General features: G+C 36.1%; 2 protein-coding genes across 3 annotated transcripts in view; both read right to left on the bottom strand.

The window, feature by feature from the left end:
* Nucleotides 1-319, bottom strand: part of rcan3 (regulator of calcineurin 3) — a 49,238-nt gene extending 48,919 nt beyond the window's left edge. The window contains exon 1 of one of the 2 annotated variants that reach the window (XM_053510211.1): nucleotides 227-319. The gene's annotated coding sequence lies outside the window, so the exon portion shown is untranslated. The remainder of the gene's footprint in view (nucleotides 1-226) is intronic. The other variant, XM_053510212.1, reaches the window with a different exon arrangement.
* Nucleotides 320-3,656: 3,337 nt separating this feature from the next.
* nipal3 (NIPA like domain containing 3) lies at nucleotides 3,657-18,968 on the bottom strand. Its single transcript, XM_053510400.1, has 11 exons — nucleotides 18,750-18,968; nucleotides 17,389-17,457; nucleotides 13,776-13,951; nucleotides 13,573-13,628; nucleotides 11,384-11,529; nucleotides 11,207-11,303; nucleotides 9,716-9,851; nucleotides 8,044-8,132; nucleotides 7,807-7,870; nucleotides 6,776-6,870; nucleotides 3,657-6,348 (listed from the first exon to the last, which is right to left on the bottom strand). The coding sequence occupies exons 1-11, from the start codon at nucleotides 18,801-18,803 to the stop codon at nucleotides 6,158-6,160; spliced, it is 1,173 nt and encodes a 390-aa protein (XP_053366375.1). The 5' UTR covers nucleotides 18,804-18,968; the 3' UTR covers nucleotides 3,657-6,157.
* Between the last annotated feature and the right edge of the window lie 366 nt (nucleotides 18,969-19,334).

Here is a 19,334-nt window from a genome sequence, read left to right as displayed (position 1 = left end):
TGGAGTTTACATGTACAGCAGCGCCACCTAGCGGGCACACTGCGCTAATCTTATTATAAGAATATAAATCTAACCCAAGGCAAAAAAACAAACAAAAAAAAACAACTTCAGAAGAAAGACAGAGCGGATAATAAACTCAATGTCGCTACAATAAACTGCATGAGAGGAAATAAAAACCCTCCAGAGCAGACACACAGATAACCACGGCATTTAATCCGGCACTTACCGAAGCAACTTCCAAATAAAAAATTAAATCCACAACTTGGCTTTTAGAGTCGGACTTTATCCGGTTCTGTTCGTCGCCATTTCCCGGCGCGTTGCTGTGGATTCAGTCCGCCGGCCTTTAAACCCGTTTCTCCAGACCGAAGAAGATTTAGAGGATGCTCAGCGCAGTGACTGACGCCACGACTGTCCAATCAGATTCACGCTTGTGACCCGGCCAGCCAATGGCGGTAGAGTTTTTGAAACAGGGGGCGGGGTTAACTGACATCACGCGCGGTCGCAGACACCTGTTCGCTCCTGTATTAAAGCTGCAGTGTGTAACGTGTGTGTTAGAAATGAAGCACGTGCTGTTGTAGGAAAACAACAAACAAAAAGGTGGTGTGGTGACACTAAAGGTGTCCAAACATTTAACATTATTCTACTTTTCTCTTCTATCTCTACTTGGTTTTGGCTATTAAGCACTACCTTTTTTTTCCACAGATTATACAGTTTTTATTTATTTACAGATTTTATACAGTTGTTTATTTAAGCTTTTTGCTCTAACGGACTAATTCTATTTATCATCATTTTAGCGGTTGTATTTTATTGATGTTATTTTATTTGGTATTTACACTGATGGCTTTGTTTGTTTGTTTGTTTGTTTGTTTTTACTACTATGCATGCCTTAAATTGCCCCATGGGGATAAATAAACTTTTTTTAATTGAATTGAATATTCAATTCAATTCAATTTTATTTGTATAGCGCTTTTAGCAATTTTCATTGCCGCAAAGCAGCTTTACATAGTCAAAAGAATTATTTAGGTTTGTATGAAATGTGAATTTGTATGAATCAAAATGGTCAGATTGTCCCTGGTGAGCAAGCCGAGGGCGACAGTGGCAAGGGAAAACTCCCTGGGATGGTAATAGGAAGAAACCTTGAGAGGAACCAGACTCAACAGGGAACCCATCCTCATTTGGGTGAAACAGAAAGCAGTAAATGATCTGCATTAATACTGTGTGTAGGGTGGGAGGCAGTTCAGCTATAATAGCTGATGTTAATTGATGTTAATATGGAGTCCAGGTAGTTATTGGAGACAATTGCAATCTTGAACTATTGAGCAACCGCAGCCAAGTCAAATCCTCAGAGAAACAGCTGTCAACACTAGTGGAGGTCAGAACTGTCTTTATGGGAAAGTGAAACCATCCCCAGACACCAGACGCATTCCAAAGAGACACACGGGGCATCCATGCGACGAGATCTCCAAACAGAAGCGGGGCACCAGGATGGGTCAGACAGGTCCAGAGGTTACAGAGTTCATACAAAGAGTTAAAAGGTTAAAGGAAAAAATAATCTGATGATCTTGTAATCAGTGATATTATTATTTCATGTTGAAGCCCACCTACATGTCTGTCTGTCTAACGTAAATTTACTTATACCACTTCAGCGCTGTTATTTTAGCCAAAGTTAAAATATGAACTAATCCCATTCTATCTAGTATCTATTGGTGCAGGTGTTTGTTTACATTGAGAGAGTAGCGCATTAGTAGCTTATTTTAAAGTAGATTATTAAATCCGACATAACTGTTCATAACATCACTTTTACTTAACATTGTGATTTCATTTATGGTGAAGGTTAAACTTCAGGCAGAGATCTAAGTACTGCAAAAGTGTCAGTAAACTCTGTCCAGCGGTCGATTTAAGATGCGCCCACAGTTTGATGCATGCAAATTTACTCAAGTATCAAAACTACAGGGCTTAAATTACTGCACAGTAGGCTTTTTCATACTGAACAACAAACTCATCTCTCTCTTTTTTTGCTTCCCAACTGTAATTATGCTGTTTTCGAACAATTACACATAACAGTTAGTTAAATGAGCATAGTTCTGCATAGAACATATTTCATATGTAAGTAAAGACTGGGGTAAATAGCAATATAGATCTTACTACAACACTACAACTTTTCACTCTCACTTACTCATCATCAGCGGGGCCTGGTCTATTCCAGGAGACTTAGGGTACAAGGTGGGGTAGACCCTGTACGGGGTGCCAATCCATCGCAAGGGGCACACGCTCATTTACATACTAGGGTCAATTTGGAAATGCCAATTAGCCTAATGTGCATGTCTTTAAACTGTGGAAGTATACAGAAAAACCCGGAGGGAACCACCCAGTATGGGAGGGACATGCACTCCATCCACACAGAGGCAGGAATTGAACCCAGACCCTGGAGATGCAAGGCGTCAGTGCTAAACATTACGTCACCCCTTGATAAATCACAGATTTTGGTGATTTTTTTTTACTGGAAAAGATGTTAACACAGAAAAAATGCCCAATGTTTTCAGCAAACATTGATGCATAGTTACTTTTTATGTCATAAAATAAACAAAGATTAAAAATTAAAACATTATTGTGGCACTGTGCGAAAGTTTTAATCAGTACTTAGTAACACCTCCTCATGCAGATATCACAGCTTGCAAATGCTTTTTATAGCCAGTTAAAAGTCTTCCAATTCTTTTCTCCCATTCTTCCTTACAAATAGCTTCTAGTTCTGTAATGCTCTTTGGTCGTCTTGCATGCACAGCTCTTTTAAGATCTACACACAAATGTTCAATGATGTTTAAATCAGGGATCTGTAATGGCCGTTCCAAAACCTTTAGCTTGCGTCTCTTGAGGTTTTCCATAGATAGATCTTTGCAGTAAAATGGGGGTTTTGTTTTGTCTTTCTTGAGCAGTTCTTTCTGAGAGTTTTCTTGGTCTTCCAGATCTCATCATGACCTCCACAGTTCTCTCGAACTGCCATCTCTAAATTACACTTCTCACTGGGGAAACTGCAAGCTGACAACGCTTTGCTACCTTCTTGTAGCCTTCTCCTGCATTGTGGGCATCAATAACTTACATTTTCAAAGTCTTACACAGCTGCTTAGAAGAACTCATGGTTGTTGAGTGTCCGCAAGTGTGTGCACCAGGTTTGAAGGGTCAAAGTATTTGTAAAGCTTTGAATTGGCATTTACTAATGACAGCTGTTGCCATGCCAGATGTAACGAGCTGATTAAGGTCTAAAACCTTGTAAAAAGAATCTGAGACTCTGGAACTATTGCAGAGTGCCATATTAACATATTAATGTTTTTATTTTTGTTAAATTTATGTCATAAGTATTAACTGTGCATCAGTGTTTGCTAAAAATATTGTGCATTTTTTTCCATTTCTTAGAGAGACTGTAAACATCTTTTCAACAACAAAAAAAATCACTAAAATCTGTTATCAAGGGGTGCCTAAACTTTTGCATACGACTGTATAGGATTTATTACTATTATTATTATTATCATCATAATAAAAGTGTCTTTGTACAGCTTAAACCAAAAATCTTAAGTACAACTTAAAAAAACAATTGGAAAAACAATTTTTCCATCATGAGACATACACACACACACACACACACACACACGTTACATGGAATGCAGCGTAAAGAGTTTAATAAAAAGTGGAACACTTACAGTAACATTGTAGAAACTAAGCAGAAAATTAAAAAGTACCATTTAGACCAGCAAACCTATTTTAACAACAGATCCAATCAGCATTTAGTTAATTTCATTAAAATAATTGAAAACTAAGATTAATTAGTGTTACATAGAAAAATTTAATTCTGACTCAAGTACTCCACATTTTTCCGTTTGGTCCATACATTCTTTTTTCGGGATTTCTTCGGAATTTCGAATGAAAAAAAAACAAAAAAAAACAGTGCAAGTCTTTTTAAACAAAAGCTTAGAAATAAATCAATAAATTAAATTCCCTTCACAAAAGAGAGCTACCTTTTACAGTTTACCTTAAGAAATACAGTGACTGCAATAAAGAAATAAATTATTATCGATATACATGATAAACTCTATTCTCCACAAGCTCACCTCAGAGGCACTAATATACAATAATATGACAATATAAGGCTTTAAAGCATGCTGATCGATGAGAGACCTCAGAAAAAAACATCTTGAGATCCTCAATCAATCAAACTTCAGTGTAAGGTCAGTGCTAATGAGTTTCATAAAACATTCATAACACACCAATACCTTGGTTAAGATATTTGTGAATGCTTGGGTCAGTGGTAGGAAGACTTGTTTTTTTTTTAGGGGGAGTTTTATGATGAATATATAAATAATGAGAGTTCAGACAAATCTGATAATGTAAAACAAAAACTTGAAGATTCCTGCAATGGCTTTCAATAATGGCAGAATTCGCTCCAGGATTGCTTCCATTTTCTGCAAATTTCTAAACACCTTATTTTACTTAATACTAAATCAGTAACATGGGCTAGCAACCAAGCTAGATAGCTATATAGCTAATTGTGTAGCTATTCCAATAACAACTCAAGTGTAAAACACGTCATCTTACTATATTGAATATCTTATTTTATGGCATCTTTATCTCGCTAGCTATTTTTATATACCCAATGTATTCCACTAACTAAGATTCATTAATAACTAATGCTAAATAGCTAAGTTTGGTGAACTGTTTGTCATTTCAAATCATTTAGACTTCCATGTAATCAACACAGTTAAGCACAAATTCTAAGACTAGCCTAGCGGACGGCATATTCACTATCGCTTGAACAACCTGTGTTGTATAACTAGGAACCCTCATTAAACAAACATGAATTGCAATAAGGCATGGAAATATACAAGTGTTCAAGTCAAACTGGGACTTTTGATAGCGGAGAATGATATAACACGGTTATGAGAAAACTAAATTTATTTCTCTATATAATCCCCTGCTACACAAATGCACTTATCCCAGTCTTTGCTTGGATACCATCAAGGTAGAAAGTTCACCAGTACACCAAAGCCATGATTGGACTCCCTGCTTTATGTCTGAAACACTGGCCTTCCAGGAATTCCTTTAATAGCGCAAACGGCTTCGAATGGGCATCTTTTCCACAACTTAGAGACAAGGCATCTATCCATAAAAAAAGAAGAAAAAAAAAAAAGTGTTCCACTTGCTGAATGTTCATGGAATCTTCTATCAAGGGCAATCGAGATCGTCATTCAAGAACAGACAGCCTTCTTTAAAATGTTTGTTGCCTATCTAAAACCAGGTACATGATTCTGGATGAATGACTCGTTGTGTATATACTGACAGGAGGATACTGACGCTAAGAGCGGCACAGACTGGAGTTAGAAGCTTAGCTGTTGGATATGTCATTTTTAAAAGTTGCTGAGTTTCCCCCCCTCACCCTAAAACTGCCTTAGAGGGAAAGGATAGGATGCTCTGTATAAACTTAAAAAGTCACCAAAAGATTGACTGACCCCCAAGTAGTAGATGAGAGGAAACCAGAGAACCTGGAGGAAACCCATACAGAAACGAGAAAAACATGAGAAACCTTATAGACCGTAACCCAAGAATAAAAGTGCTATATGGCAATGTTGGAAATTATTACTTTTTTTTTGTTCTAAGGCATTTTTATATTACTTACTATATTAAATATAATTATCATACATAGGTCTCCTTCATGAAATACAAGCAAATATTATTCCTAAAAAAAATAATAATAATCACATGACAAATCAAACTCTCACCACAACCGTCTTGTGTTAGTCAGTTATAAATTAAGGGATCAAGTTTTCTTTGGCTGCGATGGCGATATCTGTAAAGGACATTACAGTATGATACAGTGGTCTCGCACACAAACACCAGAGTTCTGCTTCTGTATTATTATTATTTTTTTTTTTGCTTTAGCTCACCCTGATGTCTTACAGTGGTCTTGACATAATGATGCTCTAGAATCTTTGAATATTATTATATTATTATAAAATAAAAGATTAAATTTGCAGCACAGTCTTACGGGAATTGTCCCCCACATTCTTGTTTTTGGATCAGCAGGTTATTCAATGAGTTCTATTTTCGGTTGTGTCAGGTCCGAATTAATTCCTCTTTTTTTTTTTTTGGAGTGAGAGGTACAGTATAACTAGTCTTTTTTGAGCGTGTCTTCCTGATACGTGTGACCCGAGCTGCTGGGAGGCACACTCGCACCCTGATTCACCACGGGGAGGGTTGCGGGTGCGGCGGCGCCGTCGCTGTTTACGAGTGCGCCGTAGGAGAAGGAGCCGTTGTAGTCAGGCTGAATCGGGCAGCCTTTTTCGTGGATTGTTGGAATTCCTGTGATAAAATGAAAGAAGCGTGTATAACCAGATATTCTTTTCATTAAATTGTAAAATGCATTATGAAGAATTCATGCTTTTGCCTTTAGGCCTCTAGTGTGTGTACAAAAAAGAAAACCTAAAAAAAATAAAGCATCCTTTTTAATTTTTTTATTAGGGATAGCTTAAACAAGCCAATTAGATTTTCCCCCTAATGTGACCTCATACGAGGGAAAACCCCTCCTGCACCTTTCTGCTCAGCACTGCTGTAATCTGGTAGGGTGGGGGGGTCTCATTTAGACAGACACAAAAAGCCACATTCTGATGAGAAACAGATGAAGTCTGAGGTCTGTATATTAGCTTTTTATTTTGCAGAGTCCTCGATACCAGTCTCTGTGAATTATCTGTTGCTATAGAAACCAAAAAATATTAGAATAAGCACCAACCTTTCACCATGTCCATGGTCACGTACGGCTCGAATGCTTTGCCGTTCTTCTTGTTTTTGGTGATGAGGAATACGCCGAGGAAGCATACGAAACATCTGGAAAAAAAAAAAAACACCCATCATAAATGTCTGGATAAATTCCTTACAAGCTTAATATGTTCCCAATTACACACTTCAACTAATTCTAGTCTCTGTACAAAAACCTTTCATTACTAGAATTTCTCATTTCAAGACCTTTGCTCAGGTCAGAGCATATTTTTTATCAACCAATCAGAGTTCTTAAATTGCAAATTCCCTAGCAACGGGGTTAACCACACCTTCTCACTAAGAAAAACTTTTTTTTTTTACTTTTCTTACTCAGAGAATTCTAAGAAGCTTTGTGAATACGGGCCCTGATCTCTCTCCTACATCGAGGAAGATTCTCTCCTGATGAAGAAGTGAAGACAACGGTGCATTCACGGCTCGCAGCTCCGCTTAAAACATTTTTTAATAAGGGACTACGAAAGATGGACAAAGTGTATTGAAAAAGGATGAATTTGTTTTCTTTAAGTTAATTAAAATAGATTTTACAGACAGAGTGCGGATTATTTATGACTCATTTCTGTATATAAAGAACATGCTAGAATAGTCAATTACATTAGTCAAACATTAGTCAATGCAAGCAAACATAATATATTTGTTCCAGTGTGGTTTATAATAGGAACCCTATGAAGTGTGGCTACTCCACCTGATCCATCCCCAACACCCCCCATACACACACACAACCACACCCCTCCCCCGGTAAGGTTGACCTTTGTATGGAATTGCCATATATTGGCTCTGGACTCTGGTGATGAATTAATGATGAGATGTGACAATATTTCATCTAAGTAACTCCTACAACAGTCTGACCAGAAGAATAAATAACTGAAAACCATATTGAAAAAAATGGGACGTTTAAATATAATTTTTGTAATAATATTCAAAAAAGGAAGGATATAAAGGAATTCGTAATAAAGGAAGAAAGTCACTCGGATACGAGATCTCACTCACCCTAATAAAAACAGGCAGATGTGAAGAATATCCGCTTGGTTAAATTCCAGATAAAATATGGCTCCTAGATGATAAAAAAACAAAACAAACAAAAAACAAAAACAATATGATTAGATATAATCATAAACTTAATAATTAAATGCAGAATATAGATTTCTGGATCCCAAAATGGTGTTTTGATTAAGTTTCTGTGTGTGAATGTGTGTGTGTGTGTGCGTGTGTGTGTGTGTGTGTTACCTGCGCCGACAGCAAAGACGGTTGAGATGATGTAGTTAACACAAGCGATGAGGGATGAATCATATAAATGGGACGCCTCGGCTAGAAATCTGTGGGAGGGAAAAAATAAAAAATAAATGAAAAAAACAGGATAAAAGAAAATGCATGTCCGTCACTCATATTCAAATCATAACTTTTGTCTACTTCTGACATGTGTTTGAAGAACACAATGAAAGATCAAGGAATAGTTTTTCCCCAAAACAGGCATTAAACATTAAATTTAAGGTAGCCACTTAAACACTTTAGACACTTAAAATCATGCTCATTAGCTTTTACTTGTTTTAATTTAATAAATTTATTGTCGCGAGGTAATAATTTATTTTCTATAATCACATCTGAAAAAAGGTCCAGCTTCGAGGCAAATCGCAGGTCATGATAAATTCAATAAAAACAATTTATACAAGGATTTGTAGGATACTCCATATGAACAGTTTAAAAAGATACGTAAATGGAATGTTCAGGTCAAACTGGCACTTTTGACTGTGCAGAATAACAGAACGTAGTTATAAAAGATATTTATATTTAATCCCTTGCTACACTAATGCACTTATCCCAGCTTCATGTCTGAAACGCTGGTCCCCCAGGAACTGTTCTCTCACAAGTGTCCCGGTTTGACTTGTACACTTGTTGTAACTGTTAAATTGTGAGTCTTTCTGTAAGGAGACATTTATTTAATATTTATTCAAAGGAGTCTTAATAATGTTCAGAGAAAAAGCTGTTATTTTAAGTTTTCTGACATGTAAAGGCTTCAGCTCAGAGGATTTTGGTGCTTTGCAGTTTCTTGGAAACATGCTGTTTTTTTTTTTTTAAGAAAAATAAATGAGATCATAGCTTCTACAGGAACTCGTTTCATGAATGTTTTGAAATATTAAAAATAACACTAATAAAAATCTTTCCAAGGTTTTCAAAACCTTCTTTTTTTTTAGGAAATATTTTTTTTTCTAGAGACAAACCATCGCGACCCAATTCACAAATTATTTATAAATCATGAAAAAAGTTTATATATTCATAAATTAATCTTACTGATCATTTTACTTGTCATTTAAACATCACTTTATTATTTTAAATGGTAAACCAGTTATTTCTAAAGTAAGCTACACATAATAAATCACACCTTCATATGCATGTGCTAATGAAAACATGTACACTTGATGAACGCTAACAAAGTTCACAGACTATCTGATGGTATTTATTTCCTTTACTCTCTAACTGCAAACAGAATTGAGACAGAAACAGTCACAGTGGTAGAAAACTAACTAGCTCCGCCGTCTGACTGAAAGGTGTCCTACAGACATAAATTGCGACAACGGCGACCCAAATAAAATTTCCTGTGACCAACCTGGGGGTCATGACCCAGTGTTTGGGAACCGATGCAATAAATAGATAATGAGAATGATGTTTTTTTTTTTGTTTTTTTTACTACAGAACCACTCACCATACTTTGCTGTTTTTATAGAGGAATAAAACACATGGGGAAATTCTGTTATTGGAAAAAAAATAATTTCCAGTTAACTCTGTGCTCTCAAGTGTTTATTTCCTTTCCTACTTATTGGTCTGATGTAAAACTGTAAGTTAAAGTCACAGTGTCCACCTTCATTAACAGAGATTAAGAAGAAAAAAAAAAAAAACCCACGTTGCCTGAAAGAAGATGGTGGCCACCATGCAGACAAACATGACGTAGAAAATGGGATAACTGAGCTGCAGGGAGCCCTGAATGCTGAGAACCACCATCCCTGCAACTGCCTTCACCGCGATGACCGTCACAGAGCCTGGAGGGCAAATAAAGAAATGCGAATTAAATTATACACTCTAGTTGTTATTAACAATGCTCTAGAGGTTCTGCTTAAAATGCCTTTAATGGAAGATAATGCAATGGACGAACAAATGTCATTTAAATGTACAACATCTTAAGGTTAATTGTTCTTCCTTTTACTGTTATGCGACTGTATATATATATTTTTTTAGTAAGACGGAGTGATGAGGGAAATACACCCTGAAGAGGATGGTAATCCATCACAGTGCACCATGCGCGCATACACACACACACACACACACACACACACACACACACACACACACACACACACACACACATACACAGAACTTTCTACTAGGGGCAATGTAGTGCAGCAAAATACACCTACTGGCATGTAGGAAAATCCTGGTGCTGATTATGTGATTACTGTACAGTAAGTCTCCAACTTAGGAACATCCGAGATACGAATTTCCGCAAACATGAACGGCCCGCGGATCTACGAACATTCCTAGATGCGAACAAATCGCAGAAGTATCTCATGTGTATTGTACAAATAAAAATAGACACTGCAGTGCACCAGATACTAATATTTACAATTATATACAAGATTTTCAGCATTGTATAAAAAGTCTACGGTATATTGTACGTGTGCGTGCGTGGGAGTGTGGGAGAAATGAGTCGGCCTGAACAGTTTCAATGAATCCGCGATGATAGAAAACGTCTGTCCTGTAAAGCTGTCCTGATGGTGAATAATCCTAATTCCGGAAAATCAAGAACAAGACAGAGTTCACAGTCCGAAATAGCTCTGAGACAAAATGGCGTCAGTTTGATGTATATCATTGTCCTTTAAACAGGGTCAGCTGCCCCCTCTGCCTCATTGAGATTCCTCTCGCGGTTTGGAGGTGCAAACCTTTTTGTTTGGGTTTTTATTTTAGGCTTTACATTATATATAAGCGTCGAAGGTGTACAAAACTCACTTTGTCAGATTTACAAACAAATCTGACTTACAAACGTGCTCCTGGAACGGTATTAGTTCGTAAGTAGGGGACTTGCTGTTTTAAATTTTTGGTGTTAAATTATTTACATGGTTCTTATAGCCCAGTGACAGACAATGTCTTCTCATATTGTCAAAAATATAAAGCCATGCTTAACATTCAATAAGGAAACATAGGTATCCCCCCCCCAAAAAAAGCAAAGTATTCATATATTTATAAATACAATTAATAACATTCCTACATACTAAAAAATGCAAACCTTGCTAGTAAGACACGAGCTGCTAAGCATCATGCAAGCCATCTGCTTTTTATTTGCAAAATGTGTGTCCCGATTAATAGTAGCTTGTTTAAATTTTTTACAGAATTCCCTCACCCAGCAGCGCCACTAACAGCAGGATGAGCATGAGGTAGTTCGCGTTGCGGTGTTTGTAAAAATACAGCACCAGACAGAATGTGATGATCTCCAGGAGCTGGGAAACAGAAAAAAAAGGTGTCATATTTATTAACGAAATGAAAAAGAATATGAAAATTTTATCCGATTTAATCTCACCAGGTACAGGAGGACAGGCCAGCCAATCAGGTGCTTTACGATGTTATCGGCTGTCAGTTGCTCGTGGGAGTTTGGGCCGAACGTGATGAAGAGGTATGTGCCCACTACTGTCAAGGCACAGCCGAGGAACGATAAAATATAGCGCTCTGAAAAACAAGTGCAGTGGATTGTGGGTAGATGACTCTTGTACGATAAACATACAGTATGCACTGTGTAAGTATGGACAGCTTAACGAAAATTTTCTTCATGTCTTTTTTTTTAAATAACTCAAATAATTAAGGCCGTGCTCCTCCTGGGTTAAGCGCTCCATTCCCGCCTCGATTCTTTGTGCATGAATTTTGCATTTTCTACTCATGCTTGGTGGGTTTCCTCCGGGGACTCTTGTTTCCTCCCACAGTCCAAAGACATGCAGGTTAGGCTATGTAGCGGTCCCAAATTGTCCCTGTAGTGTGTGTGTGTGTGTGTGTGTGTGTGTGTGTGTGTGTGTGTGTGTGTGTGGGAGAAGACAACTGGCAACCCGACCCCTTAGGGTTCTACTATAAAAACGACATATATATCTCCAGGGTAGAGTAGCTGTAGCCCGATGTGCCAGATGTAGCAAAAAACCAAAATAGCAAAAAATTAGCCTATTAGAGCTAGGGGAATCAGATTATACCTAAGAAACCCTTTCCGTGCTTTAAACTTATTTACATGTGCTGTTTGTATTGTCCAAAACAACAAATAAGATAAGATATACTTTATTCGTCCCACGGGAAACTTCTTAAAAATTTGGCAGACGCCTTTATCCAGGGCAACTTCTTTTATACTTTTTACTTTTTAGTAGGACACACACATGGAACATAGCACATTTTGCACACTGGGAACCTGAACTGCAATTTTGCACATTATCGTGCCAACAACTGGACTCGGTTCTACACTGCACTACATCATATTCCTATCATATTTCATTTTACTATATATATTTTTCTATTTTTAATATATATTCTTTAACTTCTTTATATTTCTATCTCATTCCACTATTTTATTTTATTATTCCTACTGCTGTATATTGTGTAAATTTAATAGTTTTTTTTAACTCTCTTATTTTTTTGTAATATTGAGGTCAACAGAAGTCGTATAAGCATTTCACTTCATATCATACTGTGTATGACTGTGTATGTGATGAATAAAATTTTAATTTGGTGGTGGGGTTTGAACCTGAGACCTTTCAGATCATAGCCCAATGCCTTAACCACTGAGCTACTCCAGGCGTTAGTAGCACCACACTCTAACCAGCTAAGCAAACCGGCCAAGACAGCTATAAATAAATTAACACACATATATAAATAAATATATATATATATATATATATATATATATATATATATATATATATATAAATAATCGCCTTAAACTTTAAGCTCATTAAGTTTATGGTCTTTCCTGATTTTTATTTCTTTCTATGCTAAAGACGTCCAAAATACACAATTATCTCCTTTGAACAGTTGATATTGAGGTGTATCTGCTACTTCTGCTCTGTAAATCCTTCATAACGGCTTTAATCTGAGGTGCTGGTTGTTGATTGGCTGGTTGTTGGAACTTCTCCTCTGCGGCAGAGGTATGTTTTGGTCTTGCTTTCCTGGGAAGGTTTTCATGAGAACCAGAAATGATTGATAGAAACATAATGAGGCCTGTAGCAGAGCCTCCTGAGGTGTTATTCTATCCATATAGATAGATCCAATAGAGTGCCAAAGTTGGCTGAAATGGAATGCGCTTTAATCCCAAAAGTTGTGCAGATCTGGAGTTCAAGCAATTCCATCATCAGTGTAATCAATCAAATATTATGACTACTATAAATACAAATTATTTCCTTGATGCACACAGGCATGGCACATTTCTTTGGTGTCAACATTACACGATGCTGTATTTGACTAAAGTCATAATTTCCAACCTCCGACTAGGTGGGGAAAAAAAGACATCACTCTGTCTTCAAGGATTTCAGCAAATGGTCCCAGTAAACAAAAAAACTATCACATGTTTATTTTTATAAATGACTTGCTCTGTTGTTTGTGTCATATGATCTAACTCTGACTTTTCATGTTACACCAAGTCTAAATCAGCACTATTGTATTTACACTACATGCTCAGAATGAAGATGGTTCTTATACAATTTTAACTGATATCTTGTCGTGCGAAGATGAAGCACTTACTCAAAAATTCCTTTGGCTTCCATTTTTCTCTCAGATACAGAAATCCTAAAATACAGCTTGCTATGGAGGGAATATAAACACAAAAACCTTGTCAGTACAGTTTAATAATGTATTTTTATAACTATATAAGAATTCAGACATTAATTGTTATGGTTTATTCATTGGTGTAAAGAGTTACTGAGAGACAGATGTTTGAACGATACTTGCCTATGAGAGACACGGCACTGAGGGGGGCTATGAGGGCGAGTGGAGCGAAGGCGTAGGACGCGAACAGGGATCCTTCTCCGATTAGCAGCAGTATGAGACCACACCACCACGTCTTTGTGCAGTAGTACTGCCTCGGATCTTTGGTGCTTGCTAAGACCACGTGGCTTTGTTTCTGCACGTTTGTGTTCATGTAAAAGTCAGAGAAATTCAGAGAGAGAGAGAGAGAGAGAGAGAGAGTTATGGATGTTGTTAAAAAGTAGAACTTTTAACTGTAGAATGTAGAGAATTTATTATTATTATTATTATTATTACTTCCTGTTCCTGAATTGAGACAAAACTCATGTCACTTATTTTACTTTTTTTAAACAAATAAATTAAAGCCTTATCTCCACAACTTAACACAATGATCCTGTTATATATCCATCTGTCATTTTCACATGAACGTCAAAGCATTAATAATAATAATAATAATAATAATAATAAAATTTGCTCGTCTGTAAGAAAATTAAATCACACCAACTGTATTTATTACGGTAAATAAATAACCGTAACGGTATTGTTCTTGTTAAAGAATTGTACATAACAAACAATCAGTATTTTTTTTACTAAAAACAGATTATAAAACCTTATAAACATTTTGCAATAAACATACAATACCTTTATAAAAAAATTTATTAAAACATAATCCCAAGCTGTAGTATATGGTTTAGAAGTAATAAACGAAAGTATAAAAGTATATGCAACACTAGAGGGTACCTTGGTTGCATGTTGTTGAACCAACCTTGTTTGCTCTGCAGATCTCCTCACAACCTATAAGTCTCACTAAGTGTGTGCATATATTTATTTAGGTGTGTACTTATCCTAGCTTTTGCTTAGCTTCATATATCTCATAGTTCTACAGACTGGTAAATGCTATACAGTATACTCATAGTAGTATACTATCTTTAAACAAGTTGCGTTCAGGTCAAACTGTGACTTTTGATTGTACAGAATAATAAAATTACAAAAATGAAAAATTATTATTATTTCTTTATATAATCCCCTACTACACTAATGCACTTATTCCAGCGTTTCACTAGTGCATGGATACCATCAAGTTAAAAACGTTTTCTGAGTACGAACATGCTATGATCGGACTGCCTGTCTGATTCTCGTCTGAAACGCCGGCCTCCCAGGAACTCGGAACAGGAATATTCGCCCAAACATGTGGAAATGTCTTGGAGCAAGGTCAGGACTGCACGGTGGATGTGACAATAACTCCCAGATGATTTTCTGTAACGTGTGAGTGGTGTTGGTAAATTATTGTGTGTAAAGTTCACACAGACAGATGAGTCTCTTCTGCAATTTTGTGATGAGTTATCAGTCACGTTTCTTTAAAACATTTGCACCGTTCTAATTTATGTTTTACAAGTCTTATCACCGTACTGTGCTGAAATGTCATCAAAGGTCCCAGCAACTTAAACGACCCATGCAGTATAATATTGTAGTATTACGAATAAACATGTCTGCAGGGTGATTATTGTTTATTTAGCATTTTATTACTAGTTCTCTCTCTTCTTTATCCATAGATATGAGAAAATGTTGCATGGTTTCCGTCTCGTTCCTAGACATTTTCTATAGAATTTGCTTTTCTGCCAATTCTTCCAGCCATCTCTAATCTAATATACGACATCTACTAACCATAAAGATAGTATAGATACTGTATATCTCTTTCACATACTCACAGATTCCCTGTCTAGCCTCACCATGACTGAAATAAATAGATCACCCCTTCTTTTTTATTAATAATTTGTTTTGATGGGTACAAATCTCCTGATGGTCTTTTTTTTTAAATATTAGAAAATTAATTGTGTATTATGAACTTTTAGAATTGTGATATGATGTTTTGACCAGACTGCAAGACTGTGTATAAATGTGTCTGTCAAATGATTAAATGTAATGGGACAATAAAAGCACTAGCAATAATAGGGCTGCAACAATGAATCGATTAAGTCGACAAAAATTGTTTACTAAAACTTAGTTGTGTTGCGCAACGCAGAGCCATTTGATTATTTAAAAAAAAACTTTAGTTGAGCGCGGAGCGGAGTGAACACACTCGGTCTCGCCGCACTGGTCCTAGCAGAGTTCGGCGCCTCATAGACGCGGCGGAGCAAAAATACATTTTAAAAAAACGAGCAGAAGGTAGAGGAAAGATACATGGCAGAGAAACCCATGCGACCCAAGTCATACAAGGTGTGGGAGCATTTCATACTAAATAAATAGAAAAAGTGTGTTAACTGCAAAATATGCAAAAGCGACATGGCATGGCACGGGAGCACCACGGCAATGATCCAGCACCTAAAAGTTTGTGAGTGTGTGCTTCTGCGAGTGTGTGCGTCTGCAAGTGTGTGGTAGTGATGGGTCGTTCATGAACGATTTTTTTCTTTTTGAACTAATCTTTAACCTGACTCAGAAGAACGAGTAGTCTCTAAGAGTGATTCATTCATTTTCTACTGGGCCCGAATGCACAAATCACCACAAAATCTCCCTAAGTTATGTACAGGAAACAGAATTGAGCGATTCTTTCTCTATGACTCTTCTACTCCGAGTCGTTCGCTCTTTTGTAACGTGACTCGGATAGATGCGGTGCCACAGATTCAAAAGAACTCAAGACTGGAAGATATAAGAGGTGAGCTACTCATTCTGTTTATTATAATATGTCCTTAGCTGCATTGTAATATTTTAATTACTGGAACTATAGACAAAATTTGTGTATGTGGACGTATTGGAGGTCTGTTTATTGAAAACACAACATTTTATTTTATTTCTGATCAAAAGAACGAAATGAACTAAATGACTCTAAAAAAAGATTCGTTCATTTTGATGAACAAGATTTAAAGAACCAAGTCACTAAAATGATTTAAAATTTCACTAGTGTGTGCATCTGCAGTGTAGTGTAGAGAACAAGTTCTGACATTCAAACAAATCCTGTTAAATTTTCTAATTTGTAATGTTTTTTATTTATTTTTTTATAAATTATTTATTGTTATGGCAGCTCAGGTGGCACTTTATTTAAAAAAAAAAAGGCTATATATTTGGCAGATACATGTCTATGCTTTGTGTGTTAGTCCATTTTTATTTGAACAGCTCAAGGAGCAACGTGTTTGTGCACTTTCTAAAGATTTTGGTTCTGTTTTTAAATAAAGGGTTGGAAATTAATGCTTTTCTTGTTGTGGGGGCTTTATCCGATTCACCAATTAATCGAAGAAGAAGAAAAATAATTAACAGATTAATCGATTATTAAAATAATCGTTAGTTAAGCCCTAAGCAATAGCATTTAAAAGAATGCCAAAGCGCAAAAAAAAAAAACCCTTCCTTACATTACTTCCATCTTCTTATCTACATTCTCTTTTACTGCATAAAACATGTATTGACAGGAACTCTGTGAAATAATACTCTAGTATAAAAGATCTTGTCTAATAATTGAACACACCTGTACCAGAACATACTGCATAATAGGGAATCATGTAATTTATCGCGAGAACTTGGGCGTGTCGTCACATTCCTGTTAGGAGTACCGCCTGGAAGATAATGCAGGTTATTTTTGTGCCATTATCTGGTCACACCTACCTGTATGTTCACTGAGATGCTGATGAGCAAATTTCCGATGATCGCCAGCAAGGTGCCGATGAGGTTGTCCTGTGTGTGAAATAAAAACAACATCATTTAAGGCATATAAATAAAGAAATTAATGCTGTCAATGAATTAAAAATTTAACCTTGTTAATCATAGACTGTGATTAATCATGATTAATTAAATTTTTTTAATTCTCAGATTTGCTTGTATTATAAATGTGCAGTGTTGGGATAAAGAAATGTCTGACAAGCTGGTTTGAGGAAATAGATTATTCAGTTTATTAAGCTTCCATCAAAGCTTTTTATAATGAAACTTGCTGTTCAGCAATTATTAGTGTTGTTGTATTATTATTGCATCATCCGCGTTAAACGTGACATGATCACACACAGCTGGGTGACCGTGCTGCGATTATGGGAACCCATTAGGGGCTAACTTAATATGAGTAACAGGCTAAAATTCCTAGTTTATTCAAATGCATTAACATGTTAATATAAACAGCCCTAAAATAAATACAACAGCCAGGTCTCTGTTTTCTAGGGATGGGGGCGGGGAGTGGATTTAGTTATGAATTGCGATTATTTTGTGTGGCATATTGACTTGTATATTGAAATAGTTTTTTCTCTAAACTCTGTGAGCGAATTAGTGTCAAACCCACTCATTACACACACACACACACACACACACACCAGTCTCAAAACACCACAAGCAGTAATTAGTAAAAAAATCTCGCTTGTTAAAATCCCCGCAGCCACTAAAAATTCTTGTAAGTTTTTTTTTTTTAAATAATAATAATAATGTTGGATGACAGACAGTCATCAGTTGCTCAGTTCAATCTTAAACTCTTGTATTTGAAGTTAGTTTGTATTGTTCAAATGCTTAAATGAGAAAAAAAAACAGTTTTATAACTTAAAATATATATAAAATATATATATTATAATATGTAATATCGAAAATCGTGATACTTACAGAATCGCAATTTTAATCGAATCGTCACCGAGGTATCGCGATAATACCGTATCGGGAGGGGCCGGTGATTCCCATCCCTACTGTTTACACAGCATTCAACGACTGTAATAAACTTATAATAAACCTCCAACTAGTTTAATTGTTTATCGTTAAGAAAAAAATACACTATTTAAAGAAAATACGAAGTTGTGTAGATTTGGATTAAAAGGATCACTTAGTGTTGTATGTCCGAGTTGCAAATATTAAGTTACATGACACATTACTGTAACAAAAGCCATCACGACACAAAAGAAAAAAAAACATACACGTTTAACCAAAATGTAAATTTTAACCAAACGTGTCTATATGAAGATAAACAACAACAGATAAAAGCCATAAAGAGTGTTTACAGTGTAGGAGAGAGCTCCCGCCGCCGCGAACACACTTCCGGTTTTAACCGACATTCTTCTTCTTTTGTTTTCTTTCTTCTTCTTATAATTATTATTATTCCTGGTCCGGTCACTTTATCATCCTTTTCCAGTTTTTCAGCTCTCAGAAGTTTAATTTCCTACTCATTATTTCAGATACTCCCGTTCTCCGTCTAACTACATCGCCATCTTCGTGTATAATCACTTCCGCTTCCGGTTACACCTGGCTCCAGATTACTGGATTTCCGGTTTAGCACAAGTCAATCTAGCATATTTAGCATAATTCAGGTTTTCACGTACATTAAGCTACTTACAGTGTTGTGCTTTTTTAATTTCAGTATTATCTTTCTTTTATTTCACAGCTCGGTTAGATACAAGTTTAAACCTAAAACCGTGGTATAAGATGTTGTCCATTATAAACAGTTATAAATATCAACATAAAGTGAATCATCACTATAAGAGCTGGATAATTTAAAAAAAATAGTAATATAAAAAAACTCTTGCTAAAAAAAAACATGTATTTTTTTCCAAACACATACAGTAGAGGGCAGCAAAAGACCTCAAGAG

This window comes from Clarias gariepinus, chromosome 13 (assembly GCF_024256425.1).
Source record: "Clarias gariepinus isolate MV-2021 ecotype Netherlands chromosome 13, CGAR_prim_01v2, whole genome shotgun sequence".
Taxonomy (NCBI): Eukaryota; Metazoa; Chordata; class Actinopteri; order Siluriformes; family Clariidae; genus Clarias; species Clarias gariepinus.
The sequence above is the reverse complement of the archived record's forward strand: the minus strand, read 5'-3'. Positions and strand labels throughout refer to the sequence as shown.